This window comes from Cibotium barometz, chromosome 53, assembly GCF_041138505.1.
Source record: "Cibotium barometz isolate CiBa-2024 chromosome 53, ASM4113850v1, whole genome shotgun sequence".
Classification (NCBI taxonomy): Eukaryota; Viridiplantae; Streptophyta; class Polypodiopsida; order Cyatheales; family Cibotiaceae; genus Cibotium; species Cibotium barometz.
In genome coordinates this window covers 34,740,367-34,767,173 of record NC_141098.1, presented here as the reverse complement: position 1 = coordinate 34,767,173, position 26,807 = coordinate 34,740,367, and the positions used below count along the sequence as shown (strand labels likewise).

At 47.2% G+C, this 26,807-nt stretch overlaps 1 protein-coding gene across 6 annotated transcripts in view; it reads right to left on the bottom strand.

Moving 5' to 3' along the window:
• The window catches only part of LOC147608559 (uncharacterized), a 200,142-nt gene that overhangs the window by 135,587 nt on the left and 37,748 nt on the right, over positions 1-26,807 (bottom strand). For all 6 annotated transcript variants that reach the window (XR_015264444.1, XR_015264445.1, XM_086788985.1 and 3 more), the window contains exons 5-7: positions 17,880-18,206; positions 17,439-17,756; positions 2,066-2,398 (exon numbers count right to left, since the gene is read on the bottom strand). Coding sequence is in view for 4 of the 6 variants with exons in the window: in XM_086788985.1 (XP_086645111.1) it covers positions 2,066-2,398; positions 17,439-17,756; positions 17,880-18,206 (978 nt within the window). In the remaining 2 variants the exon portion in view is untranslated. The remainder of the gene's footprint in view (positions 1-2,065; positions 2,399-17,438; positions 17,757-17,879; positions 18,207-26,807) is intronic.

Sequence of the window (26,807 nt, the reverse complement as noted above, 5' to 3'; positions counted from 1 at the left end):
CTTGGCCTCTAGAGCTTTGGTGGTTAACCAGGTTTTGCTAGCCACGACTTGGTTTATTGCTTCGTGCTGAATTTTTCATAAGGGCTGCATTGGCCAGCTTCGTCGCCTTATTCAGAACTTTATTTGGTCAGGGCTTGATGGAAATGCTCACACCAGCGCCAGAGTTGCTTGGGAAACCATTATCAGGCCTAAGCAGGAAGGGGGATTGAATATCATTGACCGTGAGGTGCAATGTAAGGCTTTGCTCTGTAAGCTTGTTGTTAGGGGCTTTCTTCCAAGCACTAAGCCGTGGAAGGACTTTCTCATGTAGCAGATCACGAAGTGTGTCCCTGTTCGCGGAGGTGACTCGACTCTCAGCTCATGCTTTATTTTTTCGGATGCAATTCACCGCTCCCCTTCGTCCCCCTTGGTTAGGTCCCTCCTACGAGCCTAGGACTGCCTGAGGAGTTTTTTGATACACATCCCCCCGCATTCAGTGGAGGAAGCTAACCGGCAGCCCATTCTGTGGAATGATTTGATCTTCGATGAGCATGGTAGGCCTCTTGGGGCAGCTATGCATATTCTTTGGGCTGGCTGGGAGACCCTATGCCCCACAGTGCTGGCTTGGAAGAGGTTTCAGAGCCTCACCGAGGTGCAAAGATTGGACTTCACGCAACACTTGAGAGGCTCTAGCCGGAGGATTGCACTGATTGATGCACCCATTCCCAACCACTGGATCACTGGATCTTTTTTGGAAGGTCGTCATCCTTCTTGGTTTGGGGTTTTCTCTGGGCCAGATGTTCCTCTTCAAGTTATGGGTATCTCCTTGCCTAGGAAGGATGATGTACTGGTCTTTTTTCCTGTACAGGATGGATGGCAGCTGGAGAGATGTGATGTGCAAGCCTTATTGAGGGCCCCCAGATTCGTCCAATCAAAGTTGTTGGCAGGTAAGGGAAGCACGTCTTTGTTGACCCCCCCCCAAGGATGATCACAGAGAGTGTTAGCCTTTGGTTGTATGGTGGCTGCCCTATCAGACATTTGCATTGGGAACCCGGTGAGTGGGAGTGGAAGGATGCTTGTAACCCTTTTAAAAGCATGCCTTTTTTCAGTTATACGGTGCGGAATGCCAGACATCTTATCTTGGGACACATTCAAAGTGTCCCTACTCTTAGACCCCATTGGGAGTCTTACGGCATTTCGATTGACATTCAGAGGGTATTTTGGCGGAGATTGTGACATTCTTATAGGAAGCCACAGATTTCCTCCTTATCTGGGTTTCCCTTCATGGTGGTCTAGCCACCAATCAGTGGAGGTCTGTTACTGGTGCTTGCCTAGCATGTCTTAGATGTGCAGGAGTTTCAGAGTCAGTTTACCATTGTTTATGGGAATGCAGGGAAGCACAGAGGGTTTGGTCTGCGATTGCACATCTCTTTGGTAGGATTAAGAGGGATGCTATCATTTCTTTTGCTTCTATCATTTGGTTGACACAGTCTGGGCCTTAGCTGAGATTCGAGGGAACTGACAGGAGCTTGGCCATTATGGTTAGGCAAGGAGTTGCTAGGCAGTGTTGTCTTCAGGATTTGCCATTTTCACACTTTGTCCCTCCGGCACAGAGGTTAGACAGTTCTTGGGAGATTATTGCTAGCATCTCAGCCTGGAATATCTGAAAGGCTAGATGCACTGAGGCCATTGAGGGTACTCCCGTTCTTGTTTCTCAGTGTCTTTGCAGGATTTGGAGTGATATTATTCACACCATTATGGCTACCTGGGCCAGAATCCAAGGATCCTCAAGGGCTGCGGAGAGGAAGCACGGCCAGTTTATGAGAGAGTGGGACATTGGTATCTTTTTCACATCCTCTCATTCGGGACCCTATTGGCAGCACAGGGCTCCTGATTGGTTGAGATCTCCACCCTGCTTGGTGTGAAATCTCCATTTTGTTAAAAAAAAATCATACTTAATAGAAGTCTCCTTTCTGAAAAAAAAAAACTATCTCCAATTGTTAAAGCATGTCTATTGATTTGATAGTTTCCAACCCATTTTCAATCAATTTTCAAAGTATTCTTTTGGAGTTAGCACAGACATTACCTGATTTTACAATAATAGAAAAAGGAGAACCTGATATGTTCCCTGATGAGCTACCAATCTCAAGATAATAATTCCCAGCTCTTGACAAGACAACATTCATAGACTGCACCCCAGTTTTTGCATCATAGATTGCTGACACCCACGGAACCACTGGGCTCTGTTTCCCATCCACGATTTCAAAAGTCATGACACGGAAACTATACATGACTTCAGCCGTAAATGTGTTTCCATAAGCATCCCTTTGCTGCACCTTCAGTTTTATTGGAGACCCAGCTATTGCATTCATGAAATCGGTATGCCCGATTACTGCACTGAGAGCCACAGAAAATGGACCTGGCCATTTCAAATGGTCAACAGAAAGTATAGAAACGCTTCAGATTAATCCAACCGAATAGCTTTAGCATAACCTTAACTTTATTTAGAGAAGTTCATTGTCACGACAATACTAAAGCAGAATTAATGAATTTAGAAGCTTAGGATTAACAAACTTACAAATCTTCAGAAAAAAATCTGTTTCTGCACCTCCACCATGGAGACAAGCCCTCCTTTCGCTATAATGAGGGCAGAGAGGGCCTGATGTTGTGCCTAGATTAGCAAAGGTTTACCACCAAAAAGGCCCATTGCATGCCAACAAGCATGAAGGACACCTCCATACCTTGGGATTTCAGATCAACTACTTTGCATCTTAACATTAGGTGTGTACAATGTTGTCTAGGGACCTTCAAGGGGGTTTCTACCCCTTAATAGAGAGACTCGGTTCCATTTGAACCTACTCAAGAAAATTGATGCTGACTAAGATGCAAAAATTGAATACAGACAGAGGGAAGAGGAAAAGGCTCACCTAATCTACCAAACGTATTAACTGCATGAATACTTACAATGATAGTCAGATATGGACTTGATCTGGAATCCTGTCTGATGTCATTAAACTACAAATGCATAGGACTGGTTGTACTTGCTGCTGTTTTAGGGATGAATCTGTCACTTTCTTGACTTGATCTTCTCTCTTTCTTGGCTGCTCCAAAAGTTTTTGTAGAGGATATTTAGAATAGAGGGTGAGGGATTCCATTTACAGACAAATTCCTTGTCCAACTAGCTCCAGTCAGCCAGCCTTTTGCAAGCCCAAAAATGATGTTTTAAATCCACTTAACGTGTTCGTAATGGTCTAAGATGCTCAACCTTTGGCCCCTTTTCCAGGCTGGTTTACACATGCTTGAGGAACAGGCTGTCTACCACTCCATCAGTACTCCCTAGGAGACTGTCAGGATGGAACTCCTTAGTCTTCTTCCAGGGCAGAGGAGGCTTCATCTCTTCATTTGCTTGCACCTCAGATTCCCAACAGAGCATGGAGTCTACAGACACCTCCACCAAGAGGAGGTCACGCCACATGAGGCTAAAGGAGGATTGCGTCCGAGCATATTTGTTGGAGCAACTCCACCCTCGCACCGATTGCCACTATTGTTAGACATCATCCCCTTCTTGCTAGCTTCCTGTTTGGTGTCGTATTTTAGCCTCTAGGGCTGACCATGTTATCTAGGGGGGCTGGTCACCCCTCACATATGTTTTCCCATATTATTCCCCATTTTATGGAGTCTTAGGTATTTTTCCTAGTCATGGAGGATTTATTCCCTAGTCGGCTGCCTACATATGGGCATATATGTAGTTGGCTTGCCTCCCTCATTTCTTACTGCTTGCTTAGCATTGTTTGCTACAGTCCCTCACATACGAGGTTTTCTCCCCTCTTGCTCAGGACATGTATTCCTTTTGGTGATGATATTGAGAGCAGGTTCTCACCTGTGTTTCCTCTCCATCTCTCTCTCTCTCTCCTGTGTTTCCACTTTCCCTTCTTCCGCTGCACATTCTATCATGGTATCAGAGCGCCGGTGATCTTCAATGTTGAATGCTCCCTCCTCTCCCTCCTGCGTTTTTGCATTTTCAGCAAGGTGGACACATTTGCGTTTTTTTCTCAGAAGTGCTGCTGGTCGCCTGCCTCTTCCAGGCGTTTCTTCTCAACAGCCCGTGGTCATCCATAGCCGGTTTGACCTCCTAAGACTTCCTTCACACCTGTTTTCTGCACTGTTTTCAGGGCAGCAGCACATAGTTTGCTGCGTTTTTCTACAGGTGGCTGTCTACAGCAGTTTTCAGATTCATCTACCCCTGTAGTGCAGGCGGCCTGTTCTGTGCAGGACAGCAGCCATACATGTGCTGCGTTTTCTTCTCCTACAGGTTTTCCGATCTGAGGGTTGGTGGTACCCTATTTCTTCTGCGTTTCCAGATTCAACCCTTTCTACTACCCCGAATACCTCTGTGTTTTCAGATTTGCAGCCATAGTTGCTACGTTTTTCTGAACAAATCTTGCTGGTAGCTCTACCTTCACCTGGGCTTCATCCGTTGGACCCGAAGGTACCTTCTCTTCAGCGTTTTTCCTCATAGGAGGCGTGAACACTGGTTGGCCTGAATTTTCAGGTTTGTAGCCCCTTGTTTGGCTACGTTTTCTTCTCCAATGGACACACATCACTTGCAGAGGGGGTTTCTTGTTTGGATTGTGGCTTTGGAGGCAGTTTGATACTTGAGGAGGTTACTGAATTTCTGATTTCAGTCAGCGTTTTGCTGATTTTGGAGCATCTATACCTATGTTTTGTTCTTGGCCTACACAATTTTACCCAGTTTCTTCATGTTCCTTGCCTTCTATTGTGGCTTTGGAGGCAGTTTGATACTTGAGGAGGTTACTAAATTTCTGATTTCAGTCAGAGTTTTGCTGATTTTGGAGCATCTATACCTATGTTCTGTTCTTGGCCTACACAATTACCCAGTTTCTTCATGTTCCTTGCCTTCTATTGGCGGTGGAGTGCTGTTTTTTTGCTAGATAGCAGTGTTTTGGCTGCATTTTGCTTCCCAAAGGAGTTTTCTACACTCAGAGGGGGCCCATCTCCAGCTACTTCACTTGAGGATCAGTTTCGGTAGCTATTTTGTTTCTGTGGAGACTTTCTTCTGTGATAGGAGTTTATAGATTTTGGAGGAGAGCAGTGATCTTTTCAGAGATCCTGAGCAGAGTTTATTTTGTCTGAACCTGTGTTCTTTGCAGTGTTTGCAGAACAAGGAGGGTGTTTTGCTCTTGAGGTGTGATCCTCTCACATGGATCAACTATTTGTTGCTGATTCTTGGGATCTGATTCTACTTATGGAACAGTCTTCTGCTCTCAGTGATGCTCTTGAGGACTTTGTTACCACTATAGTTTATATTCATGCTTCCCTTACTCATTGTGAGGAGTCTACCTCTGCCTCTCTTTGTGATGCTTCTGAGAATGCCCCTCCCTCAGCCAGTTCTGTAGGTTTATTGTTTTGGAGGATGGTTTTTTGGACCTAGTGGGATGTTTTGGATTTGTGGTTGATGGATTTGGATCAGAATCGGGTTAGGCTTGTATTAGTCCGACAACATCAGTTTTCAGAGGGGGATGTGGAGTCCTTTCATCCGGCGATGCCCACCTCAGTGGAGTGTGCTTATGTACAACATTGGGCAACTCATGGTACGGAGTTTGAGAAGATAGACGGAGTTTGAGAAGATAGACCCCATCTTTTCTACAGAGTCTTTACATCTTGCGATGCCGATCTTTTCAAAGGATGCTTTTGTACAGCATTTGGCTACTCTTGGTACAGAGTTGGAGCAGATCGACTCTATTTCTTTTGAGGGTTCCAATGAGGAGCAACTTGCTTCTCCCAGGATTGATTATATACAGGATCTGATCTTGGTTGGTTATGAGGTTTTTCATACCTTCTCCAGGCTGGATACATGACATTCGACTTTGGGGAGTGTTCTTACACTTGGGTTTGGAACCATTATTTGGAGCAGCACGTCGTAACCTACTTGGTTGTTTTCTTCCAGAGGAGCGGTATACCAGGCAGCTTGTTCTGTTGCTTTTGTAGCTAAGTTGCTAAGGAGATTACTTGTGGAGCTTTCTCCCCTCTTCCTCGGGACATGTATTTTGGTGATGATATTGTTTCCTCTACATCTCTCTCTCTCACTCTCTCTCCTGTGTTTCCACTTTCCCTTCTTCCACTGCACATTCTATCAACTATTGCCCAGCGAAACCCGCTCCAAAGATTAGCCTCACCATGGAGAGACTATCTGAGTTGTACTCATCGTTGTGGAAAGATCCTCCCCAGCACGAGCCACACCTACTAGTCCCGTACTATTGGGCCCCTCAAGAACCAAGGTGAAGTATGCATTTCTGTAGGGGAGTTTGTGGCTTCCCAGGTGGTGGACACAGGCACAATTGTCCCAAGACGAGCATGATGGCAGATTCTCCAGGTTGGAGGGACCAAACTTGGCCTCCTCAACATCTACGCTCCTAATGGAGCAACAAACCGCACCGCCTTGTGGATTCAAGTGCACTAGAATCTACCTCCATTCGACACTTCGTGCATGGGAGGAGACTTCAACATGCTTAAGGACCCAAAGTGTGAACATGATTAGAGATACAGCACTGAAAGTAAAGATGCTTAGAGCGGAAAGCTATGTTGTTGCATTGAGACACAAGGCCTTGTTAAATAGGGCCTGATTAGGTACAAATAAAGAGGCACATCCCTGACAAAAGGGTGTGACTCTTGGATGAATAGTTAGGTCCTTTGGACATAGAGATGTGTCCTTTGATCAATAGATGTGTCTCTTTGAATAGACGTGTCCTTTGCAGATGACCCATGTGACAGGGTGTGACCCTTCGGTGGTGTCCTTTCAATGATTAAAGACTAATCAATAGTAGTTAGAGAGATTAAGTAACAATCGTGCCATTCCCTCCCACTTAAGTGATTGTTGTTGACTAAAGAACTCTTGAAGTAATTCTGGGTTCTGTTGTAGATCTTCATCACTTTGACAAGTTGAATCTGAATCATCCAAATCTTTCCATTGTATCAAGAATTTTGCAATAAACTTCAGTCGAGTTTCTTTCTCTCGAACATCAAGAATTTTCTCTGGAATCAAAATCATATATTCATCTATTTCTCTAGAACATCGGGTACAGTAAAATATTCTTGTACAAATTTCTTGATCCATGATATGTGAAAAGTGGGATGAATTTTTCCCCATGAAGATGATAAATCCAACTTATAACTCAAAGGAGAATTCTTCTTGATAATCCCAAAAGAACCATAGTCGCGTGGTCATAACTTCCGAAAAATTGATTTCACTGTTTTATATCGATGAGGAGCCATGAACAAAAGAACCATATCACCTTCTTGAAATTCATCATGTCGGCGATGCCGGTTAGCTCCTTGTTCCTTAACTCAAATTAGCTGATCTTAACTTGAAGAAGAATGTCTTGCATTTCTTGAACTAATTGATCCGCTAATGCCACCTTGTGTTGAAGAACAAAGTTGGATGGCACTATTGGTGTATGACGATAAGCGGCTTGAAAAGGACTCATACCAATTGTTGTATGAGAATTGTTATAAGCAAATTCCATAAATGGTAGATAATCTTCCCAAGATGCTAAGCGAGATTGAATATAATGTCTAAGCATCTTTTAAAGAATTTGATTAACTCTTTCAGTTTGTCCATCCATGTCATTGCCTTCTCATGCATTCATAACTGGTTGAGCGAAAATTTACTTCAAGGAATGATGATCTACCTTCACAAGAGAATCTGCTCCTAAAAGGTAATGTTTCCAAGCTTGGTAAGTGTAGCATGGGTTGGTTGCCTGGCACACTAAAGTGATGGCCCTTCTCTAGACAGTATGTCCAGAGTCCTCAATGCTCACAGCGTAGCACACGTATGAATAGACAGAATGGGATGGAACATAACATAAGTGACAAGACTGGAAAGAGTGACAAGAATATTGGACAACAGTTGTACTACTCCAAGAGATTGTTACATGCCCTTCACTGTACCATGCGCACCCAGCAGTGGTCATAGTGAGTAGGACAAGTCACAAGACACATGCTCAAATTGATTGACAGATGACTATAGCACCCAAGGTTATGGATAGGATGTAGTATGAAGGATAAAGCATGAAGGACCTCCGGTCTTCAGACTCCAGTGTCCACTTTCGAGCAGCGCCTACAGAAGCCGAAACAGAGCTCACTCACCTCCGTTCCTCATCTTCCCTTACCACAGAGGAGGTGATAAAGTTATGTGACCAGGTGGCACAATAGACCACGGAGCTTGTTTCTTTACAAGCCCCCCAAGCAGCAGACCTAGATGCCCTTCGAGAGTCCCTCTGCCCTATCCAGTCATTTCTCTCTGGTCCTCAGAATTATTCAACCACTGGGGTACCAAGTACTACATCAGGCATCACTTAGACCTTCCCCGATCATGAGGAGCATCTTTAGTTTTTATGATATCATTGTATATGCCATCTTTTCATGATGTCAATATTTTAATTTTGTACCCATCTTTCATGATGTATACAGAGCATAGTGCATCTTTTCATTTGTAAAAATCTGCCACTGCACAATGTTTCTTATCTTTCTCACCGAGGACTGTGGGCACTCTAGTGGTGGGCGACCTCTAGCCACCAAGGGTGCCCACACTATACTGGGGCGGACCATCTCTGGGTGCCACACCGTAACACCATAACAGCGTCACAGTGGATCAACCCTAGAGGAACCATCCCGGAGCATTCGGTGGACTATTGAGAAGCGGGGGCGCACCACTTATAGATACATGAGAGGTGCACACACTGTCATTGAAGGTACCACACTGACACTCGAACGGGCATCTTCGAGAGGTAGGAGATGCCACTGATTCCATTGACTCTACCACGTCTTGCAGGAATGCTTATATGGTCCCTCAACTCATCCTTCAAATGGTGTCCTCAGCATGACGAGTGTGATCCCTCTGGCGAGACAGCGATCACATGAGAGCTCAAAGACATAGTCAGTTAGATAGGTAGAGTAGATGCGGAGATCAGCAGAGAAGTTGCCCAGACCCCGAACTATGCGACAAGCTCGACAAGGACAAGGCAAAAACAATTGCTCTGAAGGGTCGGGGAACCGCGAGCAAGGAAGATCGACTCAGATCACCCACAGAGATGTCCAGAGCGTTGAAGGAAAATGGAGAGTCAGGAAGCTCGATGCACTCAGTCCCCTCCTCCCGAAGCCCACCTCATGTGGAGAACCCAAAGTTGAGGTAGACAAGGAAGGCCCTCAAGATGCAATGGCAAAGATAACTGCAAGGATGGCGGTGCACATTATGGTAGTAGGGGTGTCAAGAGGGGATCTCGAGGACATCTCACTGGCCCCAATGGAGGTGGAGAAGTGAGGAGGTTGTTGTGGGTGGTTGGCCAGGTGGGGTGATGGATGGAGCCGACTGTTCTCAATGAAGGGGTCGAGGTGGAGAGGGAGTACTGGCTGTCGAGGATGGGGTGCAACTGGATGACACCACACCGTTGATAGTGGAACAAGGTGGAATGGCAGGGGTAGCGGGAGGGGCAGTGCGTCAATGGAATGAGGTGGGAAGATCCCATTGCACTAGAGGGCGGATGCGAGATGCTGTCGGGGTGGACTGGCCAAGTTGGCAGGGTGGCGGAGAGGTAAGTGGAATAGGAGGCTACTGCAGAAGATAGGTGAGGAAGCATGCACAGCGCCAGGTGAGGAAGCGTGCACAGCGCCAGGTGGAGGAGGTGATTTCAGGCTTATTAAGCTGAGTCCGAAATCGGCAACAATAGAAGCGAATAGATTCGTAAAGGAGATGATGGAAAGGAAATGGACAGCTTGTGCAAACGCAGTGGAATGCCTCCGTGTAATGGTGGAGACGAAGGGAAGTGGGGATGTGGGAATCATTTGGAGCAGGAGATAGTACTGGAAGAAAATGTAGAGATGGATGGAACGGGGGCTAGGTAGAGAGCCAGTAGAGCAATTGTGGTGGCAGAGACCTCAGTTGGTGGGAGACCAGTGGTGCGAGTGTCGGAACGCTGATGGAGGACAGAACTCTCTCAGGGGCCAATTAGGTGGGCAAGGTAAGCAGAAGTGAGGTGCTACCCATTGGGCATCACGGGAAAGCTAGTGAGGAAGGCATCGCAAAGCCTTCTATCTGCTGTGAGACAAGGTGAGTGCCTATGAAGTTAAAAAAATCATCTATGAAAGTGCAGAGAAAGCTCAGGAGGTACTCCCTGAAGATATTAGTGATGATCCGTTGGAAGGTAGCCTAGCCGGACCGTTGCACAGCCCAAAGGGCATCTTGTTGTAGGTGTAGGTACCCCATGGGGTGACGAAGGTTGTCTTGGGGTGGTCGTCCAGGTGGATGGCGACCTGGTTGTACCCACTAAATCCGTCCACAAATCTAAATATGGAAATACCTGGCAACATCCTCCTAAACCCCATCCATGAATGGGAGTGGAAATCCGTCCTTGATAGTTGCTTTGGGGACCGAAAATCCGCAGACATGGATTTTGTTGTTCTTCTTCGGGGAGATGACCATAGAGGGAAGCCATTCCGAGTGTTCCACCGAGGAGATGATGTGGGCTTCCTCCATCTTTTCCAGCTCCACTTTGACTACCTCTGCATACTTTGGGTTGAGCTTGTAGTCCCGCCCACGAACGGGTTCGTTCCTAGAGTGCTATGGTGTGAACACCAATGTCAGCTGGAACACCCTCCAAGCCCTTGTATGTCCAAGCAAAGACATCCTTATGAGATTGGAAGAAGGTGGCAGCTTCAAGTAGGGTTGGGTGGTCCCACAGCCAAGAATCTGACAGGATGGTACGAGGCTCCCCTATAGTGCCGAGGTCAAATTCCTAGACGGAGTCTTGGCAAGAGGGAAGGGAGAGGGGTTCCCTGTCTAAGCTGCTTTGGAGAGGAGGATGGGATTGCGAGCGGTGATAAATTGGGAAGGTGCCGTAGTGTTCTTCCGTCCAAGACTTAGGATACTTCCCCTTGGGTTCTTGTCAACCTTATTTGAGAGGGGTTTGACCATCCTCCGCCCTCTGTGGTGGCCTGTGATGTTGGTGAAGTTGTTTGGTACCTTCGTGATGTCCACATATATAGGATGTCAAGGCCTTCTGCCGCTTGAAATCGCAGCTTTGACTTCTTAGAAAACTCCTCATCAGAAAAGCCTTCTCAAACTCAGAAATGAAAGCCAAAGCTTTATTAGTGTTAAATTCACCCATGAAGTTCTCAGACAATTGTCTTCTCTCCAGCTCTCTCGCTCTCGCTCTCGCTGCCGCCGCCTGCTGTTCGCCCTACTCGCTTCCGCCGCCTTCCCTCCCGCCTGCTGTTCCCCCTGCTCGCCGCCACCGCCCTGTTCGCTTCCGCCACCCTGTTAGCCCCGCCTGCTTCGCTTCCGCCGCCTTCCCTCCCGCCTGCTGTTCGCCGCCCCCTCTCTATTCGAACGTTCTGTCACCCCCTCCTGCCTACTGCCTTGTTCGCTGTACGCCACACAGTTCTGCTGGCAATATGCTGGCCAGTCTATCTATCCGTTAGGCTGTGTGCTCGACTTTCCCCACCCACCCTTGCTCAGGCCCCCAAGGAAGCAGCATAACTCTCTCTCTCTCTCGCTTCTTCCATGGCTTCCCCCTTGCGCAACCCGACGAAGGCGACCTTTATGGTCACAAACAAGAGGATAACAAATGTGGAAAAGGAGATGAAGGAATGGAAGGCAGAGATGGAGGGATGGTGGAAGGAGAAAGCCAACTTTCTCCAAATGGTATTCAATGAGGGTAAGCGGTGGAAAGAGGAGAAGGAGGACCTCATAGCGGAAGTCAAAGACCTTCACGGGGAAGTCAACACGCTCAAAGGCGTAATTTCAGCTCTTCAGAGGGAGCTTGCAGAGGCCAAGGCAAATGGTGGACTTGAAGAAGGTGAAATTCAGCCATCCATGATAGAAGAGCTCAAGGTTATCAAGGAACAAGTACGGGCAATTAAGGAAGAAGAGAAGCAACACGAAGCAAAGACTTCCTCATGGGTGGAAGTCATCACCAAGACTCAAAAGAAGATGGATGAAGCGGAGAAGTGGATAGAGGTCGCCAAGAAGGGTAAAGGTAAGGAGATAACAACCCCTACACCTACAATCATTAACATGACTTTGGAAGAGGAACAACGAAGACGTACACGTGCTTTGCATGTGAGGATTACCGGCCTTAAAGACGGGGATAAAGTTGAAGAGGAGGTGAAAGAGCTTATGGGGTTGATGGGGATTGACAGTCCGGCACACGCAAAAGCCTGGAGAGTGGGCAAAAAAAGCGGAGGCAACGGGGAAACATCAAAGGAAAGAGCTCTCATACTTCGCTTCCCCTCTATTGAGGCGAAGAAGGAGTTCTTGAAGAGACGACCCACTTTAAAGAATACAGGCATTTTTCTTGGTGATGATCTTCCTCTTTCACAGCTTGCACATATGAAGGAAGTCATGCCAGAGATTAGAGCGGCAAGAGAAAAGGGAAAGATAGCATTTTATAGAGAAGGGAGGGTGGTCATCGTGGAGCGACGCTCTACATGACGGTGCGAGACCTATGGGACCAAATTAAAGCTGGCAGCCTGGAACTGCAATGGATCCCTCAGACTTGATGTAGGTGCCTTTGAGGACAGCTTTAGAGATAGAGATATAGTCTTCTACTCGGAGACTCACCAGGCCCCTGGTCAGATGATGCCACAGGTGACAGGATACAGATGGGAGACGGCTTGCAGAGTAGGGACGAGATCGGTACACAGTAGTAGAGGATCAGGAGGGGTGGCAGTTCTTTTCAGGGAGGAGCTGCAACCGCTTCTACACATCGTTCGGAGAGATGATCAAGCCAGATATATGTGGGTGAGACTGAGGGCCGACACAGGCAGATTCCTGTATATTGCCATATGCTATTTTGCTCCTAGTACATCGACATATGCAGCACCTAGAGGGCAGTCTCCTTTCTCTGTGCTAGATGATGACATATGGGAGTTCTCTAGGGATGGAGACATCATCCTGTTAGGGGACTTTAATGCCCGGACGGGCAACCGCCAGACAGCCTTTTATGATACCTCGGAGGAGATGCTGAGAGAGCTGGACACTCTGGATATGGGATTAGACAGACGCTCACAGGATGTGGAGTGCACAGAGTATGGGAGATATTTGGTAGATATGGGGACTGCACATGGGTTGGCCATACTTAATGGCTTGCAGAGGTTTCCGTCAGCAGCTGGATTTACTTGCTTTCCACATAGACATGGTGCTAGCACAGTGGATTATGTTATGGCTATGCCCAGCTTTGTTTCATGCATTGAGGACTTCACAGTTGGATCTCGGCCCATTGGGGTAGTAGTGGATCATGCATTGTTGACATTGACTATCTCTTTTCACTTTACCACAGCTCAGAGGACACGAGGGGCAGATCACACTCGATATACTTTTACCTCAGAGACTGATGCTGTCTACACAGATGGGATTTATAGACGTCTGTACACAGAGGAGCCAGGGAGACCTTTGGAGGAGTTGACCCATATACTGACAGAGACTTTACATGATGCAACGAGAGAGGCATATCCACATACTCAGCCTGGACAGAGACAGCGTTCTAGATGTATGCCCCAGAACAGCTGGTATGATGAGGAGTGCAGAGAGACCAGAGCCCGACTGCAGCGGGAGGTTGCTTTGGGAGTCACTACTCACCGACAGTCACGTATTGCCTTCCGACGCCTTGTGCGAAGGAAGAAGCGGGCCTTCCTTGCTCAGCTAGAGCAGGAATTATACCAGCTGTTCTTGAGCCAGGATTCGAGGGAGGCTTGGCGTCTGTTTCATGAGTCCTCCCCTGCTTTGGCCATCACTTCTACAGAGGTCTGGGGTAGTTATGCAGCATCTCTATATACAGTTCCTGGACAGACACCTTTTCCTGACCCACCAGCACCATGCCCACAGACATGTACTTTCTTTACCGCAGAGATGGTAAGGAAGGCCATTGATAGGATGAAGACTGGGAGAGCATATGATCATGATGGATTGGTTGCTGAGCACTTTATTCATGCGAGAGACATGCTGGCAGAGCTTCTAGCAGTGATGTTCAATCGTGCTATGTGCGAAGGCTTACCCGAGACTTGGAGTAGGTCCACCATCGTGCCTATCTTCAAGTCACGGGACCCTATGGAGCCAGGGAATTATCGCACTATGATTGGTCACACACTAGCACGATTGTATGCATCCATTCTTGAGCAGCAGTTGAGTAGATGGGCAGAGAGAGTTGGCATTCGAGCAGAGGGACAAGCACGGTTCAGGAGAGGTTTCTCTACTCTTGACCACATCTTGACTCTGCAGGCCATTATTGAGGAGGGCAGGTCGCATGGGCGACGGATTTATTGTAGCTTTGTGGACTTCCGCAAAGCATTTGATACAATGCCCAGAGCCAGATTGATGAGGCGATTACAGGAGATGGGGGTACCCACAGAGCTCATATGGGGGATTATGGCTTTATATAGATCAGTTGCAGGACAGGTACGCACCCCAGAGGGGGTCTCTACTTTGGTTCACTCCACTATATGAGTGAAGCAAGGTTGCCCGTTATCTCCTTCATTGTTTGGTATGTATGTGGATGAGGCTTCTGACTACATTGAGAGATTGGGGGACAGAGGAGCCCAGCTAGCAGGTACATGGATCCCACTATTGTTATATGCTGATGATATTGTGTTGATCTCTGACTCCCCTGAGGGTATGCAGCGTCATCTGGATGCTTTACATGAGTTTGCACATGATAGTGGATTGTCTGTCAACCTTGGCAAAACCAAGGTTATGGTGTTTAACACCACGCCACAGTGGGTTAGGCGATCAGCTTCCACATTTACATATGGGCAAGAGATTGTGGAGTATACAGATGCATATACATATCTTGGGGTAGTATTCAGTGGGCCAGTGTTTTCGATGAGGAGAGCAGCAGAGACTAGATTGACTAGAGCACATGCAGCCCTGGGTGGTTTGGAGAGGATGTGTTCGCAGGTTCAATTTCAGGAACCTCGAACGAAACTTTGGCTTTTTGACACTCTAGTGACATCAGCTATGCTTTATGGAGTGCAGATATGGGGACCTTCAGTGGGCCATCACAGCGCAGGCGGGTGGAGAGGTATGGAGAGGCCTTTGGTATCTATGATTGCTAGGATTATTAGAGCCAAGGCCGTGGTACCTCATGAGATTATTCGAGCAGAGCTAGCGGCTGCCCCTCTGGTGATTGAGGCTCTTACGAGATCAGTCTCCTACATACATGGCTTGTGGGATCTCCCCCGAGACAGATATGCACGCCTCGCCCTGGAGTCCTCCCGACAGTTAGCTTTACAGGGAGACACGGCTTGTTGGTATGGACAGATGACATCTTGGTTCCAGGCACATGGTTTTAGCATGGACACATTGCCTCCCTTCCAGTATTCTCTGGAGGCACCCTCTCTCACTCTCACACGGACAGAGATTACCAGACTCATCCGTCAGGATTTAGTTCAGCTGGACATTAGGAGGACATGGATACAGCCGACTGAGGAGCTGGGCACGAAGATGGCTTTCTACAGAGAGCATTTTCTTCAGCTCACAGCAGATGGTTTTGTGATCAGACCCAGTTACATGGATGTACACTTGTCTCATGCAGTACGATGTGCTATTGGTCAGATTCGCACATCCTCACACCAACTTGAGATTGAGATTGGCCGATATAGAGGTATACCAGCTGAGGCCAGGATATGCCGAGTATGCCATGGGGAGCCAGAGACAGAGCTGCATTATATATGCCATTGTACTGCATACTATGAGATACGTGGTCGTTTCCACTGTTTATTCAGAGAGGGTTTTGGACCACTTTCTAGAGTCATGGGGTACCAGGACCAGAGGTGTTTGGGATTGTTCTTGCTTGAGCTGCGGAGACATAGAGATAGCCTGCTTAGGCGCACAGAGAGCCAGACTCAGAGGCACATTACAAACTTCTTTAGTCCAGCCATCACTGCGCCAGATGGACCACAGCAGCAGCAGGACATGGATACCGCCCACACCAGGGGTACACTCATTGATCGTGCGATTGAGCTTGGGTGGTCCAGACGCCCACGACTACGGAGGAGGGCATCCCAGCATAGACGGAGGTTGCAGAAGCGGATTCGGATTATTCTTGCGAGGCATGCGGGACACCCAGTCAGGGTGCTGACCACAGAGGATATTGAGGAGATCCGCCAGTGTCCGATGCGGCACATATTATGAGATGGAGGCACCTCCATAGTGTACCCCTCCGTCCCACATGATATTGTATCCCCTCACTATATTCCACTCACCTCCATAGCGTACCCCCCCTCACTATATTCACACCCTATAAGGGTTTCTGTTTACCTTCCAGTTCCAGTTTCATTTTCTAGGTGCCAGTAGTATCATCTTTATTTTTCATTTTCTGGGTTTTTTTATCCAGACATTGTATCAGATCCACCATGATGTAACTTTTGGTCTCATAGGTCATTATGGCCTTTTGAAGACGTTAATATAACATTACATTACATTTCTCCAGACTTAAAATTCCTTGGTCCACTTCTTGGAAGAAGATACCTCCTTTTCAGATTTTCCTTCCAAGAATGATGAGTGTCCTTATCTGCACGCCAAGCAGCCCGGTCCTTACCATCATCTTGTGGAGGAGTGATAGATAGAGCTAGCCCAGCATCGGGTCCCTGGAATAGAAGACTCGTGTGGAGAAATTGCAGAATCCTCCTCATGAACGATTAACCTGGTCCTTTCCTCTGGGGCTAGTCAAACGGGGTGCTTGAGATGTACTCACCATCATGGTCCTTACACCTGGGAGATAGGAAAGATTGCACTGCTGATCATGCAATAGGCTGCTGAGGGTGAGCTATAAGCAGCCGTGTAACAGGCTAGTGAAGGCTGATGGATGATGATAATACATGGAAGAGCTGTAGCAAAGAGCAGTCAACAAGAACCTTCTCTCTGCTACTTTAACCTACAGTTCTAAGCCACTGAGAATGTTAATAACCCATTAAAGTAGTGCTAGATAGCAACATGGGACAGACAATTACATGTTATCTCCCTGCTGCATTGCTACTATGGCAACATGGATGATGAACTAGCTCCATTAGGCTTCCTCCTCACTAGCCTTTCTTGCAATTGCCAGATTCTATTTCAATTTAGTTGTACCCGCCCTAAGAAGCTAGTGTCTCAAATTTGTACAGGCATCCAAAGGGTTGAATTTTCCTTACCATTATCAGTAAGATGGATGAGTGAAATCAACCTCTGCAAGCAATGCCGTGATTGTGGTGGGCCATAACCTTATCCTAGCCTGCAGTGCAGCACGTATGGTGATGGATTACTTGCCTTTTATTCATGGGAAGGAAAGTGGACAATTTGTCCGGTGGAGACATAGGCAGTCATACACTTAGAGAACCTCATTCGGTGAAAGCACCAGATGAATAGCAAATGGAGAACAGCTAAATTTATGACTTTAAAATAAACTTACCTGGCAATACTGTAAAGGAAAATGGAGAATTCGATATGAATTCCCGTCTATAACCAACACTCATAGAATACTTTCCAGATAATGTGGGGTAAAAAGAAACGGTTTGATATCCAGTCGACTCTTCCAATCCTTTGACAATTGTTGGAGATGACATTTTCTTGTCATAAAAACTAATACTCACAGAAAACTCAACATAACTCAGCCTTGTGACAAGGTTCTCACAAGAATCCAACAATGTAATGTTCAAGATGACAGTCGAACCCGCCCTGAAGGCATCCTGCATCAGCACACCTTTACAAGCAGGAATAGATATAGATCCTGTAATCAATAGATAAGTGTGGCTTAATTCAATGTTATTGCAGACATGCCACTACACTGGAGAAAATGTTAAGGTTATGCATGGATAAAAATTACTGATTTTAAAAATTCTTGCGCACGCACCAACAACAACATCGTATGGGAAAGGCGATCCTGGCACATAAATGGTGTCATTCCCAATGAAAACATAGTGCCGTCCTGCCTTTGTAGTCTTGAATTCAATGATAACGTAACCCGGATCACCCTCGCTACGCATTTGTAATTCTGGTTGTAGATCCTTGTTACCAGCTTCATTAAAAAATTTGACCCCAAATAGTAGAAAATTTGTTGATCCTAGAGGTGCATTGGTCTTATCCACCACTTTCAATCTAAACTTTGCTATTGCACCAGCAATGAAAGTATGCTTATCATCCACCCAATTTCCTCGGCAAAGAGGTAAGTACAGCAAACCTGGAAAATTTCAAGGATGCATAAAGATTTTAAGCACGTTTTAAATGTCAAAAGAAAATCTCCAAAAAAAGCCATAAAATAAAGAGCATTCCCTTTAAGAAACCGTGAGATGTTCAAAACAAAAGTCTTCTGCAATGTAAAGCAAAATTACGGAAAAGCCGATTAATAGCAACAAATAATTCAGCTGATACACACTCCAATTTTGTAAGGAAGACAAAATCTACAATATTCATTGGTAGGTTGGTGAGGTCTTGTAAGCATGGAAGACGATCAGACTTTTGTCTCATAGGGACAAGCTGCAAACTCATTCTTTAATATCATAAAGGTGAAGAAAAATATGATATCGAGAGCTGGAGCTCCCTCCACTGCCCACCTGCATCCTCTGTGCCCTTTCCACCTTCACTTCAGCCTCTCCCACCTGGTTCCACCTCCACCCCCTTCCTGGTCGCTGCCCACCCTGTGCACTCCTGCGCAGGCTTGCTGTGCGCCGCCTCCAGGCCCCCTCCTCCTGTACCTTTTCGCCCTCCTCCTCCTCCGCCTTCCTCTCTTCTGCCTCCCTGCCCTCTTGTTGGGCTTCCCATCTCCTCCACCTATGTGCCCCATTAGAGCCCGCCTCCTTCAGTTTGTTGTCCCTCCTTGCTCTTTTTGTGTGCCCCGCCTATCGCCTCTCCACCACCCCCCTTTCTTGCGCTTCTCACGCTAGTTGTCCTTCTTCCCTTGGCGCAGGTGTTTTACTCCCAGGGTCGTTCTTTTTTTTTCCCGGGAAAAAGATCCTTCTATTAGTTACCAAGAAAACAGCCAAAATGGCTAAGTACAAATCCATCCCCAGAGGGAAACACCAGTCAAGCTGAACAAAGGGGAGGATGCACTTCTTCTCGGGCTAGCTGCTCTAGGACGAGAAGGCTATCTCATACAATGGGGGGAGGGGGAAATAACCATAGGTGGGCTCGCCACTACTATCTGTAAGAAAGGGACCGTGCCGCCAGATCTTGAGGAAGGCTTCCTAACGCTTCCTCGTGGGTCTAAGCCACCCTGAAGCTGCCCCCACTAACCATGGAGGGTATGAATGATATCAAGCCAAATGCTCCAAATAGACTCCATTGGCGGGGTGAGGGTGCCTTTCATGGCTTCGCTGCATCGAGCTCTCTATATATGCCACTTATAACTGTTTGGCCTTCCTAGCACTCTATTCACATGATGGAACTCTTGCCCAAACACTAGACTAGTGGGAGAAGGCATGGGGACAGGGACCATAAGGTTTGTTCATGGAAAAGCACCAGTTTTGGTCAAAAATTTGAGAGAAGCAAAAAGTCAAACTGAGTTGACCACGAGCCAGAGCATCACTAGCAAGAGGAGATTGAGCAGGACAGGAAAGCTAAAAGCTGCGTTTTCAAAAAACAACTCTAGGGCCAAAAATCAAGGCCCTAAAGTTGGAAAAGCAAAGCACAAAATATTGGCCATATTTGAAAAGTAATTTATTGTAAAAAGTTCAAAAAAAAGAGAGAAAAGCAAAGCAAAAGCATGGATAGCTTTTTGGCAAAAAGCAAGACCCTCCCCTCAGGTATAAAATAATCGTGAACCTCTCTTCATCAATCATCAAGTTGAAGAGCAACTTCTCCATCACCATTGTCGCCACCAAAACCTCCCTGCTGCCATTCAGTGCCGTCAGCAAGCCGATAGGCTGACATCATCATCATCATTATCCACACGCTGTTGTGTACAGATCTGCGCAGCCCTGTTTCGCTGTCGTACTGCTCATGGACTGTACGGTGCCTGCACCGTACAAAACTGTTGCCGCCGCCTGAGCTGTACGACTGCCTGTAGTTCAGCTCTACCACCACCTGTTGTGCACCGTCTGCACCGTACAGAACTGTGCCCGTTGCTGCCAGCTGAATCTGCCCCCCGCCTGTACTATGTGCCGTACGACTATTGCAGCTGCTGACTAGATTGTACGACTGCTGCTGCCGCCATTTGTTGATCTATGCCAACTGTACTGTACCGTATGACTGTCTATTGTTCTCCGCCGTTCTGCCATGAACCTGTCCTGGACTGTACGCCAACTATACAACCTTCGTGAACTGATTTCTAACCCGAATTGGGCAACAAATTTACAGCTGGTCATCATAAGCTTCATCATCTTCTCATATCTCGTGTACTTCATGTATGAGCTTGGGGTACTTTGGATTTGGTACTAGCCCGGTGAGAGATTCTTGTGGGCCATCCCCGTGGTGTGCTCAGCATCAAGATCTCGTGCCTCGACATCCACTTCGACTTGGATTTCTACATCGGCATATTTGTTTGCTTTTGTATTCATTAATGTATTGATCCTGGCTTGCAAGCTTCCTGGAAGGGGTCAAGGCATGTTCCCGTAAGTGTGTGTCCTATGCAAAATTCTCTCTCTCCCTCTCTCTATAATTCCATCTCTTGGATACGTAGTGGAATCTATCAGAGCACGTCCCGTTGGGCTTACAGTGGTATTAGAGCAAGATTTCTCTTGTGAAATCTTTCTTGGGGTGACAGAGCCATGTCGAGAGTAGAGGGTAACCAAGGGCCTAATGAAGGGAACTATGAGGCCGATCCAGTATTTCAAGGTGGCAACCTAGGTCGTGTCATCAGCAGCAGCAGAGTACAATGCAGCACAGTACAATGATTTTCATCAATTTAGGTGTTTGCTCAGAGATGAAGAATTCCTTGCTTGGAGAGCCAAGAGAGAACAGGACAAAAGCAAGGCTCAAATGTTTGAAGACTTACATCAAAGATAGAGCCACCGAAGCAGGAGGAGTTGAAGCTACCAAAGCCTATCTTCGTGCCAAAGGAGTCACCATTGCAGAAGGAACTAGATCCACCAAGTCTGCTTCCCACGAGGAGACAAGGAGGCTACCCATAAGCCTGCTCTCTCAGATGCAACCTCTTTGGGACAAGCAAGGGAAAGGAAGACAAAGGAGCCTACAACAACCAACAAAGTGGACTTCAAGCCGGGAGAGAAATGTGTCAAGTTCGATGCTTTCTATGGAAAGAGGGATACACAAAAAGCCTTATCTTTCATTAAGCAATTTGATGCCACTTTTGGAGGAGATGACTTCTCTAAAAAGTCCAAACTTCGCATGGTTCGCATGCACTTGAAGGCTGCCGCCTTGAATTGGTGGCTAAAGGTAGTACAAGAAAGAACCGAGCTGAAGACATGGACCGACTTCAAGGTTATGTTCAAACTTCAATTCTACCCGCAACCTTTGAAGCGGATGTGCAAAAAGAGTGGGATGAGGTAAAGTATAAAGTCCGTGAGAATGTGGCAACTTATCTTAACAACTTTTCAACTGTTTCATTGAAGTTTACTTCTTATAATCCTATTCCACCGCTAATGGAAATGTGTAAGTTTGTGTATGGACTTCAACCTAAGCTTATGCAAGCAGTGTATATAGCTGGTCCGAAATCTTTGGAGGAAGCCCAAGACAAAGCTTTGCAAGCCGAGGCTTTGTACATGCCTTGGATGGTGGGCAAGACAAAGAATGATAACCGAGATTCACCTCAAAAGAAGAAGTTTAAAGACAGATCCCAATCAAGAACCGAGCCTCAAGAGAAGAAGGATAGGAGTGGAAACAACCTCCATTCTTTCAAAAGAAATTGTCCCACAAGCAACTTGAGAATTATGTCAAGGAAGGAAAGTGTTTTCAATGTGGAAAGAAGGGACACACGGCTGTAAAATGTCCCGACAAGCCAAAGCAAGAAGCCAAGCAAGAGACTCGAAGATCATCAGATTGACATCATGCTAGGAAGTTCATCAAAGCTTTCCTCCGAGTGGACCACAGAGGATGGACCTCGAAGATCGCACAAAGTTCGTGACAAGAGTCAAACACAGGAGCTGTTACAGGTGAACTATGCTTTGATGTCTCGTATCATTCGGGACAAAGAGCCTACTTCCGTTAAGGAAGCTCCTTCCCAGGAGACTTGGAGAAAGCCATGCAAGTGGAACTAGATGCCATAGAGAGGAATAACACTTGGGAGTTGGTTTCGAGGCTATCAAAACGGTCAGTCATTGGTGTCAAGTGGGTCTTTAAGACCAAGTATACGTCTGATGGGTCGATGGACAAGCACAAGGCCAGACTTGTGGCTAAGGGCTATGCTCAGCGGCCTGGCATCAACTATGAGGATACCTTTGCACCAACATCGAGGATGACCACGATTCAGACAGTTCTTGCCCTTGCCTCTTCTCAGTGGTGGCCCATATATTAGATGGATGTAAAATCTGTGTTCCTTAATGGTGACTTGCAGGAGGGGGTGTATGTTGAGCAACCTCTAGGCTTTGAGGTTCTGGGATCAAAGGGGATGGTTTACAAGTTACGGAAGACCTTGTATGGTCTTAAGCAGGCTCCCAGGGCTTGGAATCAGAAGATTGATTCCTTCTTTCTACGGACAAGTTTTCAGAGATCAATTTGCAGACCTAACATGTATCTCTTTCGGGCACGCCATATGGTCACATTGATTATCCTTTATGTGGATGATCTCATTCTCACCGGCGGTCAGGTGGAGTACATAGCTATGACAAAGACTACCTTGTCAAAAGAGTTTGAGATGACCGACTTAGGCTCACTCCATTTCTTTTTGGGATTGGAGATTTGGTAGACCCAGAGGGGGTTCTTTGTTTCTCAACAGCGGTATGTTCATGAGTTGCTGGAGACCTTTGGGATGGAGAACTGCAAGCCTATTTCTTCACCGATGGATCCCGAACACCAAACTTACAGTTAATGATCCTTGTGAGCAGATTGATGCCTCCTTGTATCGGAAGCTTGTTGGTTCATTGATCTAGTTGTTGAACACCAGATTTGACTTGAGCTTTCCTGTGGGGCTGTTAAGCTGATTCATGCACACACCTTTGAAGACTCATCCGGATGCAAGATTTTGGATCTTGCAGTATCTGCAAGATACAAAGGATCTTGGACTCTTCTATGACACTAGAGGGGGAACGACGGATGGAGCCAAACTCCAAGGTTGTAGTGACTCAAATTGGGGAGGAGATCCAAACACGAGGAGATCTACATCAGGCTACAGATTCACCATTGGCTCAGGAGCTATTTCATGGAGCAGCAAGAGACAGCCAACTATTGCCTTGTCTTCTATAAAGGCAGAGTACCGGGCTGCTTGTGGTGCTGCTTGCGAGGTTGTGTGGCTGCGGAGGTTACTTGGCAAGATTGGGTTTCCAAAGAAGTAGCCCACGGTCATCCACTACAATAAGAAGAGCTTTATAGCTATTGCTCGGAACCCGGTCTTCCATGCCTGGACCAAGCATATAAAGAAGATTTTGGCTAGTGACATCTTGCTTGTTGTTTATTGTTTGATAGAGCACAATGTGGTGGACCTCTTCACGAAGTCTCTACCTAAGGCGATGCTCCGACCACACTCCAGCTCACTGGGGTTGGTTCTACACCCAAGAGTTGAGAGGGGGTGTTAGCAGTCATCTCCTGTTTGTACATATTACTCAATGAGGGCCTTTGTTGCGGGTGTGCCCACCCAAGAGTTTTCTCATTTTTTCCCCATTTTTTCCATGTTTTTTCTCCTTGTTTTTGGGTCATGGGACCTGTCTTGTGCTGGCCGACTCCATGTCTTCTGTTGGCCGACTGGCTATCTCCAATCGTGGACATGATGCGCGGGCTATTGGCTTTTTTTGGGCTGGCCGACAAGCACTGTAGGGTGGTATAAATACCACCCTTGCCCCCACACTCACTTTTGTATCGGATCTTCGTGTATATAGCAGAGTTTATATAGCTTCTCTCTCTCTACACTTCTACATTTTGTTTCTCACAGCAGTTGTCTCATTTTCCGTTGTGCATTCCGACACTTTCCTCCTTGCACACCCCCATAACCGCCTCAAAAACAACCAAAAAAACAAACAAAAAACAAAACAACCCCAATACCCCTTGCGCACCCCCATGCCCCTTCTTTCCTACGCATCCCCACTGACCTCCCTTTTCCATCTGCGCACCCCCACACCTCGGCCACCCCCTCTTCACTCCCCCATCTGCGTGTTAGCAATCATCTCTTGTCTGTACAGTGAGGGCCTTTGTTGCGGGTGTGCCTGCCCAGAAGATTTTCTCATTTTTTCCCATTTTTCTGTGTTTTTCTCCCTATTTTTCTGGTCGTGGGGGCAGTCTTGTGCTGGCTGACTCCTACTGTGCTGGCCGGCTGGTGATTTTGCTATGGCCGACTCCACTTGTTCTGGCCGACTGCAGTTATGCTGGCCGACTGCATTTTTTGCTGGTTGTGGGCATATCTGCAGGTGTCGACTGCTTTTAGGCTGGCCAACCAGCACTGGAGGGTGGTATAAATACCACCCTTGGTCCCCCACTTCCTCTTGTATCAAATTCTTGTGTATATAGCAGAGTTTATACAGTTATGCCGGTACTCAAGTCTGGAGATCCGAGCCTGCCAACTAACTACTGCACCATTATGATTGGTCACTTGCTGGCCAAGCTATATGTCTCTACTCTTGAGCATGAGTTGAGCAGATGGGCAGAGAGACAAGGGGTCCGAGCTCAGGGACAGGCCGGTTTCAAGAGGAGATTCTCTACTTTGGATCATATCTTTACCCTCAGGGCTATCATTGAGGAGGGCAGAGCACATGGGAGGAGGATCTACTGTGGCTTTGTGGATTTCCGCAAGGCCTTTGACACAGTGCCCAGAGCTAGACTGATGCGCAGGCTGCAAGACTTGGGGGTTCCATGTGAGCTCATTTGGGGTATTATGGCACTTTATGAGACAGTAGTTGGGCAGGTGCGGACTTCAGAGGGTCTCTCCCAGCCAGTACACTCCACTATAGGGGTGAAATAGGGCTGCCCACTCTCTCCGACTCTATTTGGACTATACATTGATGGGATCTCTCATTATATTGGGACACGAGGGGACAAACGAGAGCCCAGTTGGCTGGCACTTGGATACCTCTGCTCTTATATGCTGATGATATTGTGCTTATAGCAGACTCACCAGAGGGTACGCAGAGGCACTTGGATACTTTACATGCTTATGCACAAGACAGTGGGCTCTCAGTTAACCTTGGTAACACTACAGCTCAGTGGGTCTGGAGAACGCCTATTTTCACATATGGGCAGGAGACAGTGGAGTATGTTGACTCATACACATATCTTGGAGTGGTATTCACTGGGCCCACATTTTCCATGAGGGGGGCAGCAGAGGTCAGATTGGCTAGAGGATATGCAGCACTAGGAGGTCTAGAGAGGATGTGCTCACAAGTACAGTTTCAAGAGCCACGCACTAAGCTGTGGCTATTTGACACGTTGGTCACATCGGCTATGCTGTATGGAGTACAGATCTGGGGGCCTAGCCTAGATCGTCACAGTCGATCAGGACGCACATACGATGGATGGAGATCGATGGAGAGACCACTTGTGTCCATGATCTCCAGAATGATTCGGGCTAAGGCCTCGGTACCCCATGAGATTATCCAAGCCGAGATGGGAGCACCACCGATCGTAGTCGAGGCTCTTGCCAGATCAGTGTCCCTTCATTCATAGCACCTAGGAGCTTCCCCGACACCGGTATGCATGACTTGCTTTAGAGTCCTCTCATCAGCTAGCCATGGAGGGAGACACTTCATGTTGGTATGCGTAGATAGCATCCTGGTTTGAGCTCCACGGGTTCAGCTTAGACAGACTTCCACCCTTCCAGTACTCTCTAGAGGCACCCTCTCTCACCTTGACACATTCTGAGATTAGTAGTCATCAGACAGGACCTCATTCAGTTGGACACTAGGAGGACATGGCTAGAGCCCTCACAGGAGTTAGGGACGAAGATGGCTTTCTATAGAGACCATCTTCTCCGCACCACTGAGGATGGCTTTATACTTAGACCAAGCTACATGGATACCCATTTGTCCCATGGATTGAGGTGTGCCATTGGGCAGATCTGCACCTCTTCACATCAGTTAGAGATAGAGACATGCAGATTTAGAGGCATACCTCCAAGGGACAGGATATGTCAGATTTGTTGGATAGAGCCAGAGACGGAGGAGCACTACATCTGTTCGCTGCACAGCATATTATGAGATTCGAGGGCGCTACCATTGCCTTTCCAGAGAGGGATTTGGACCACTGGCTAGAGTCATGGACTAGTGTGATCAGCGATGCTTGGGTTTTTATCTCCTGGAGATCCACAAGCTCAGAGAGTCCATTATGAGGAGCAGACGCCCGACTGGCAGGGAGTCCACACAGAGACAGATCACTGACTTCTTCAAAGGGACTACCCGGGAGGGGACACAGCCGACAGCCCAACAGTGGCCACCCCCTAGGACTCTAGTTGAGAGAGCTATCCAGTTGGGCAGATCCAGATGCCCGAGGGTTCGCGGATCCTTACATTAGAGACGGTGCCTACACCGGAGGATCCAGAGCATCATTGCGAGGCATCGGGCTCGTCCGACCAGGCATCTCACTATGGCAGATATCCAGGCCATCCGGCAAAGACCCATGCTAGAGCTCCTAGGATGATTACCACTCCAGCCATATACTGTTGTACTCACTGTCACTTTTGTACTCCCCCATATTCATGTATTCATGTATCCATGTACTCATGTACCCCATTTTGACTAGTAGCATT